Below are 8,407 nucleotides of genomic sequence, written 5' to 3'. Positions count from 1 at the left end.
TATATATATATATATAGTAGTTTTCAGGGCTAGGATTCAGTTGTAGGCTGTTTGGCTTGCTGCATGAACGTAGGAAGGTCTGCGAAGCAGAGACTTCCTCCTCTGACACTCGGCTGTCTGTCTTTGGCCTTGAACTTCTCTTGCTCAATCAAGACTGAATCAAAAGCAACCATTCTCATACGCTGAGGAATGTCTTAGGAATGTGCAACCCCTCCACATGCACACTAAGCACGAGGATGGGTGAAAAGGGAAATGAGTGGGCAAAAGTACTTCAAGTGATTTTCAGTGGTGTTTCTCAGAAACCAGACAACTCCCTTTCCTGCAAACCTCTGCAGTGTAAGCAGATCCTACCCTACCCCATCTCCTGGTCTCCCAGTCCCTCCCTGGGCCTGCCTCTACCAACCAGAAGTCACTCCCAGATATACAGGGCCGCTGAGGCTGGTCTGGTCCATCTGGCACTGGTATTCTCCACTGTCATTCATTGTGACTTTAAACCTGTAGCTAGACTGGTCCTGGCCCGAGATGCGGCTCCCATTGTGGAACCACTGGGTGGAGTAGGAGTAGTTCCCCAGATCGTGGGCCCCTTCGCACTTCAGTGTCACGTTGTCTTCCTTGAGCACCTGGATCCAAGGGGGCTCAAGTTTCACCACAGCCTTGGGGAGATCTGCTGAAGTTCAGAGAGAAAAGGCAGCATGAGGAAAGGGAGCCCCAAGGACCTAAGCAGGCTTCAAATTGCAGACAAAAAAGCACATGTGTTCCTACTGGAGCAACTAGAAGTGGGCCAGAGCCCAGAGGCCTTCTACCATTGAAGGCAAATCTTCTAGTCCTATATCCATCACATGAGCCCCAGGGAACTCTCAAGGAATGCATGAGAGGAGGAAGGAGGGAGCAAGGGACACACCCCCAAAATATATTATCAATCTTGCCAAGATATATGTAAGTTTCTGCTCCCCCCATCACTTGCCTCCCTTGCGTGGAGATGGCTCTCTATTAGGAGAACAGACTTTGGAGCCCTCAGATCCATGCAAAGAAATGGACTTTTCAACACATGGGCCAATCCATGAAGGTAGTGTGATTGATTGTGTATGTGCTTGGATTTCTTTGGAGATAAGAGGCTTTTTTTCCCTTCTAATAAGACCTTGAAAAAAATCTTTGACACATAATATACAGGGTACAATATGATATTTCAATACATGTACACAGTGTAATGGTCAGATCAGAGTAAGTGGCTTGCCCATCACTTCAACCATTATCTTTTCTATTGAGAACATTTAAATCTTCTATACAAGCTACTGTGAAATATTTATTGCCAACCATAATTGCTATTCTGTGCTACAGGACATTAGAAGTTAGTCCCCCTATCTAACTATACCCTGATACCCAGCAACCATTCTCTCTCCATTCTCACCCTCTTCCCCACCTTCCCCAGGTTCTGGTCACTAAAATTTACTCACTGCTTCTTGGAAATCAACTTTTTAGAAGCTCAGAGTTTTACTTCATGAGTGAAAGGTTGAGAGAGAGGACAGAATTCTCATTTTTTGTGCGACGCTAGCCATAGCTCACCATAGCAGAACCAGAAGAGTTGGCACATTAGTGCACTATGTCTGCCCACCACCTGCCTTTTTAGGCAAAGGGGAAAGGAGAAGAGGGGCAGGGCATCTTCTGAGAACAACGACCCTTTCCTGATCCTGACCTGATGCTGAGCTTGGCTGCAGGTAAACACCTCCAGACAGGGCACTGGGAGAATAGGAGGTGGCAGAGAAGGGAGCGATATGGTACAAGAAGAGTACTTACCATGTGTCCCAGCAACAAGAGCTGTAAGAAAGAAAGCAGACATCAACCAAGGCCTGAACTCCACACTGAAACATACTTATCTGGGCCCAGAACCCCCTTCACCCACAGCCCAACCCTCTGGCCAAGGCTACCCCTTGGGACTGCCTGGATGAAGTACACTGCCAGACGTTCTGGAGCTCCTGCCCACGTAACAGAAGAAAAATCATATAAAGTTTTTTCCCACCTGTGCTGTGATACTTTCATTTGGCTAAACACTTTTGACTAACAAAAATAAAAATGCTTCTGTTCCCTGTTGGAGTTGGCATAGGATTTGTGCTTTAGTATGTATGACTTTGCCAGGGTCTATCTTGAGAGCAGGATTTTTCTTCTATGGAGAGGGACTAAAGATTATAGGTAATCCATAATCACTAGAGAAAAATGGAAAATACTCATAACAAAAATATTATCATCTTGACATATATGTCTTCTTGGAACCTCCCCCATGAAAAATATATACACAATGCTTGCATACAGACACACTGCAGAAGCTGTACTCTAAAAAGTGTTCTCCAGACTGATTTTCCATCTAGCAGGACAAGGTCTAGTAGATTAGTCTGTTCTGTGTAGTCATTTTAACACCTGTGTGCTGTCCTACAATTTGACTTGCCTATGATTTATTCCACATCCCTATTGCTTATCATTTAAGTCTTCCACATTTTTGGTATCAGGCAAATTTGACAGGGGATCTGAGAACACCAGATCTGTGGCTTCATGTGGGGGCACTGACTCGGGGAAAGGACTTCCCAGGTAGAAGGGTAGTATGGGACAGGAACAACCAGGAAAGGTGAATGGAAGGGTGGAAATATGTGGAACTATTGTTGGGTATAGTAGTAAAGTAGGTCCTGAGATGAACTACAACCCAGTGTGTGTGCTTGTGTGTAGGTACATATATGTATTCATCCATAGCAGAATTTTTCTCATGCATTTGAGCTGAGAAAGTCAAGAGCCTTCTACAGGGAAAAACATATGGAAGAAAATCAAAGCAAGAGCAAGTACTAAGAGATACTGTGGAAAAGAGTGTTGTTCTGTGCCGCTTCCCCGGGCTCTGTCCAGCAGAGCCCAGTAAAAACGACCACCAACGGCCAGTTCAAACTTCTTTTCTTTTCTTTTTTATTGCCCGGTTCCACCCCCTTTTATCTCCTTCTCCCTCCAATCACACCACATTCCGTAGGATACACGAGCCAGGTCGCTAGACAGGATTGGTCGGGACACTCTGTCCCCGAGCCCTTGTGCCAGCAGCCACGCATGCGCCATTAACTCGTCATGGGGCTTGGCAGGGTGCCCGGGCGCCATCTTGGGCACTCCCGCGTGGGCCCGCTCTCCACAGTTCTGAGGGTTTATAAAGCCGGATTCCAGGGGCTGGAGAGAGGGCTCAGCAGTTAAGAGCACTTGCTGCTCTTGCGAAGAACCCAAGCTCAGTTCCCAGTACTCACATGGTGGCTCACAGCCATCTGTAACTACAGCTCCAGGGTATCCAACACCCTCTCCTAGCATCTGTAAGAACCAGGCACCCATGTGGTGCACTTACATACATGTAGGCACTCACACATACATATAAATATTTTTTAAAACTGGATTCTGGACTCCATTTTGCCTTATCTTAACATGCACAGGTGAACCAGTTACTCCATGCCTTGGCAATCCCAGTCATTGCACTGACTTCCTACTGGCCTGCCATCCTGAGTGCACCTAAAGAAAAAGATGTAAGTTCCTGACCCTCACTGAAGCTAACAGTCTAATGATAGAGGCAAACATATATGCAGGGAAATGTAAACATATGTGCAGGGAAATGTAAACAAGACATTCTTTTTTAAATTTTTTTAGCAAGACATTCTTAATGCCATCAGAAGAATACAAATGAAAAAATATGGAAGTTCAGAAGAGGAAGTGATCCCAGGGCTTTGTATTTGGCAGGGTCTAAGCAAGGAAAAGAAGTGGAGAAAGTGGTATTCATCATGGAGCTTTAAGGATTTCTAGGGTTTTGACAGAGAAGGGCTATTCCCTGAGAAAGATTGACAGGCATTTGTCAACATTCACAGAAAGTTGAAGCCCAAAAGCTGCTTTATTTTTGGTCTTTGTTAAAGTGCCTCTAATCATGAGGAGTAAAGTTGAAAACGTTGAAAATGGAGGCAGAAGGCGTGTTCTGGGGAACTGCTGATGCCAGGCAAAATAGAGGTAAGAACACACATTGGATTTAATTTTTTAGTTTGCTACTATGATAATTAATCTTCATTATTGGCTTGACTACATCTAGAATCGCCCTGGAAACACACCTTTCAGTGTTTCTATGGGGGTGTTTCCAGAAGAGTTTAACTGAAGATGTAAGACTCTAAATGTGGTAGAACCACCCAATGGGCTGGGAGTCCCAGACTGAATAAACAGGGTAAAAGGGAAAAACAGCCCCTGAGCATTCATCTTTCCTGACTGTGGATACAAGTGGTCAGCCACCTCCCTGGCATAATCCCCTTGAACTTGTTATAAACCAGAATAATCCCTTCCTTGCATTGCTTTCGTTAGGTGTTTTATCATAGTAATGAGAAAAGTGATGGATACAACCAATATGAAATGACCCTGCAGAAATAACTTTTTCCATTTTGGTTCCCTTGCTTATAAATGGAGATAATGACCGTGTACTCACTCCATGAGGTTACTGTGAAATTAAATGAGATAATCTAAATAAAGCATTTTGTATGCCAGCTGTGGGTACCATGTGGTACCAAATGTACTGTGTGGGTATGTACATTTTCAATAAACATAACCAATTTTTCAGTTTGCTCCCTAGTGAACAGTGAGAAGTTAATATTGCTGCTGAAAGTGCTGTGTCAGATTCATTGGAACAGGGAAGTACCAGTGATTACTAAGAAAAAGATGGTTAACAGCAATTCAGAATGCATGTGGATGGCCTGTGTACATCCAGTGTCTTCATTCCTTGACCTATTCATTTAGTCAATTTCTTTCATACAACTTAGCCACTCAATCCCATGTTGACTCAAAGGCCTTGTGATCATCACTGCAAACCACAGCAACTTCAAAATTTCATGAAGTTGAGCATTCCATGCTGCAACCACACTTTCCTTTTTTCCACTCCATCTGCTGAAGTACAGCCTCCTTGGTCATCTTTGACTATTACTTTTAACCTCATCAACTGTCTCTAAATCTACATTTGCCTTCATCCCATATACATACACATCTAGCTCAGATTTAATGTTTTATCATCATCACCTCATTGCAAATGCCTTTAAGTTGTTGTTGTTGTTGTTGTTGTTGTTGTTGTTGTTGAGACAAAGTCTCATGTAGCCCAGGCCGGCCTCAAACTTGTAACCCATGCTGGCCTTGAATTTTTGATCCTTCTGCCTCTACCTCCCAAGTGCTAAGACTACAGATAGATCCCCTGAATTTCTTTACCTTTCTCTGTCTCCATCAAATGCACCTGTATTCCAAATGACTTTACTTGCTCATGTACATTGACAGCAGAAAGTGAAGGGGATACAGATGTAAAAGAAATTTAAGAAGCAGAATGAAAACAACGTGGTATTTAATGAGGATAAAAGCAGATGGCCAGGAAAAGGGTGGTTCTACTCTAAATCTAAATCTAAATCGTAGAAGGATGAGAAAATTTATGAGGGAAAGATGATAAATCGGATTTTGAATATATTTTTGTTTCTGAGCTGATGAATCTATTTAGAGGTATCCATTCAACAGGGAGAGAAAATGAAGAACATAGAGGTAGCGGGGACAAATGTGTTTGGTAGTTATTGACGTAGAAGTAATGGCTAAAACCCTGAGTGTGTAATATTGGCAAAGGAGACAATGAAGTGCATGAAAAAGAAAGGGAAGAAGCAGAAGGGAGAAAGCAACAAAGAGATGAGAACGAAGAGGGACGCCGTCAGTTATGTATTCATTCCACATCTAAGAGATTGTAGTGAAAACTATACTTTTGTCCAATGTACTCATTGTAAGGGAGACAGAAACCTTCTACTCTGGGTCAGGAAAACTCTCTATTTCACTCACTGGTAAGTCCCCAAATCCTAGACAAAGTGGTATGATGGGGCTGGAGAGATATCTCAGTGGTTAAGAGCACTATTTGCTCTTGCAGAGGACCTAGGTTCAGTTCCAAGCACCCATATGGTGGCTAACAACCATCTGTAACTCCTGTTCTAGGGGATCCAATGCTCTCTTCTGACCTCGGGGGCATTGTGTAACACAGGTGCACTTACATACATGCAGGCAGTACACTCATACACATAAAAAAATAATAAAAAGGTCAGAATAAGCAGAAGCAAAGGTATTAAAAGCAAAATGCAGCATCCCCTGCCTGGCTGTAATGGAAAAGCCATTTGGAGGGAAATGGAAACAAGATGTTTAGGGTAGAATTAGAACTCTTTCAGAAGACAATGGACCAGCACCTAAGGCACTTAGGAAAAGAGCTTCGCCTAGCTGTACTTGAAGATGCCATAGCCTCAGTGCATATTATACATGAACAGAGCAGGAGTCAGGAGCAATCAAGACACAATCAGGGGGTTATTAGAAAACTGAATCATCTAGTGATGAAGACTTAACTGTGGAAGTCCAGGAAAATGGAAAAGATGGAGTAGATCCTTGGAGATTTAGCAAAAGACAAATGGAAGAAAACATCAAAGTCAATTTAAAAAGTAGAACAAAACAAGTCTCTCAGGAGTTTTGGTCAGGCGACTGGAAGCACAAATAGAAAAGTACATTGCCTGTACTTTTCTATTTGAAAAGAGCTGATCCTCTCCATGTGAAAAACGAGGTAGTCCATTGTCACTTTAACCAACAACTCATGGGGAAATAGTCTCTCTTCCCTGCCTCTGTGTCTGCCTGGCAATGGAGGGCTGAGGTCTCCCAGGGCTGACCAGATTTCAGTATGAGTTATAGCATGTAACTTGGGGGAGTGCTTTCCTCTGAGAAGTAACTGTGGAAGCCACAGGAACTAAGCTTTAGAAGGTGCCACAATAGAGCTCTCCTACTGGGCTTCACTTAGACTCTTCTAACAGAATTATCTGTTTCTGTCCTCCACAGATAAAAATATGACCAGAGAACAGTCCTCCATCTCAGCTAAGACCTTGACTCTGGCTTTCCCGCTAATCAGAGCCAGGACCAACCCTCATGGTCTGTGTAGTGAAAGGAAGCCTGAGTGATTTCTCTGGTCCCACAACTGACAATTCCAGATCTGCCTGGGTTTGTGGATTCTCTGAGCCCCAATTCCCTGCATAACCCATTCCTTCCTGTGTTTCTCTTTATATGTAAAGACAGCGGGCTTCAGCTACATGGAGTGGCTTCACGTGCATGAAGAACGACTACGTTCACTCCCTCAAATGAATCTTAGAGCTTCCCCCAAGCTCTTGTCTAAGGCAGCACTATACATCTTGCCTAAGATTTGATCCCACATGAATTACAAATCCAAAAGGAAACTGGTCAGTCATTTGTCACTGAAGTCTAAGACACTAGATTTTCCTCAGATCAGGTACTGAAAAGGAGGAGGATAGTGTATCAGAAACCTGGATGCCCAGTGAACTTGAGTAATAGACAGTAAAACAACAAAAATCCCTGCCAACTTTGACTTTCAAAGGCCAGCCAAGTTGCCATAATCTAATTGTCATTAACCTCACACTCCTGATTTCCCTGACATTCCTCCTATGCCACCCTCATCCCTGCTCAAGTCCAGCCCCAACCCAAGGTGTCCTTGCTCCTGCCTCCCTCCTGGGGGCCCTGACTCACCCAGGGCTAGCACAGCTGTCCATAGTAGCATTTGACTCAAAGTCTGCAAGTGTTTGTAGTTAGCCCAGTTGCTCTCCATTGCAAGGGGTAAGAAGGGTAGGATTCTCATCACCCCTCGAGCAAGCCAGCAGCAAGCAAGCACGAGCTTCTTTTCAGGCTTGGCAGATTGTACCCACAGAACCAAGAAATTCTAAAGTCCAAATGAGGAAGTGAAAAGAAACGGTCTATTTAATCATAGGCTCCTCCCCTTCCACCCTTTTCCTCTTATCACTTCCCTCCTCAAAGATTCAGGCCTGACCAGAATCAACCTGGGAAGAAGGGGCCACAGCTGACCAGGGGCCCTGGTATATATAGGAAATAGTCACCTAAACACAGCTCAGAAACCATTAACCTCAGTCTCCCTGTATCTTAGGAAAGGTGATGGAGGATGGTGTCTGGGAATCCTCTGGTACTTCTTCCCTTTGGAGGCCCAACTCTGGAATCTGGACTCCTCCTGAATCTGAGTATGGGACCTTGTGACCACCTACCATCATGTGAATTTCTCTATTGTCATAACCCCCAACTCACTGTTTATTGGACATCAATTTATGCCCTGGTTCTTAATTCTGGTCATTTTCCCCATAACTAATTTTTAATCATTAGAGCATAGAGAAAGAGCATGGGTTTCTAAGCTGTAACGTGAACTTGAGTAATAGACAGTAAAGCAAGCAACAAGTCTGAATGCCAGGGAGATTCTGAACGCTTCTGGTTACAGGTCTGTAAAAATGAAGATCATCATTCCTAGCCACTCAAAAAGTTTCTCAACTTCTGTAACATTGACATTTTGAGAAGAAGA

At 43.7% G+C, this 8,407-nt stretch overlaps 1 protein-coding gene across 5 annotated transcripts in view; it reads right to left on the bottom strand.

Moving 5' to 3' along the window:
• Window positions 1-7,755, bottom strand: part of Fcgr2b (Fc fragment of IgG receptor IIb) — a 15,361-nt gene extending 7,606 nt beyond the window's left edge. For 3 of the 5 annotated variants that reach the window (XM_017802199.2, XM_017802201.2, XM_017802200.2), the window contains exons 1-3: window positions 7,573-7,755; window positions 1,795-1,815; window positions 404-667 (exon numbers count right to left, since the gene is read on the bottom strand). In XM_017802199.2, the coding sequence (XP_017657688.1) occupies window positions 404-667; window positions 1,795-1,815; window positions 7,573-7,681 (394 nt within the window). In that variant the 5' untranslated portion in view covers window positions 7,682-7,755. The remainder of the gene's footprint in view (window positions 1-403; window positions 668-1,794; window positions 1,816-7,572) is intronic. The other 2 variants (XM_008849063.3, XM_008849064.3) reach the window with 1 other exon arrangement.
• Window positions 7,756-8,407: the final 652 nt, after the last annotated feature.

The sequence above is a fragment of the Nannospalax galili genome, unplaced genomic scaffold, assembly GCF_000622305.1.
Source record: "Nannospalax galili isolate Female #2095 unplaced genomic scaffold, S.galili_v1.0 scaffold884, whole genome shotgun sequence".
In the NCBI taxonomy this organism is placed as follows: domain Eukaryota; kingdom Metazoa; phylum Chordata; class Mammalia; order Rodentia; family Spalacidae; genus Nannospalax; species Nannospalax galili.
Note: the sequence above shows the minus strand (reverse complement) of the source record. Positions and strands in the feature narration are given on the sequence as shown.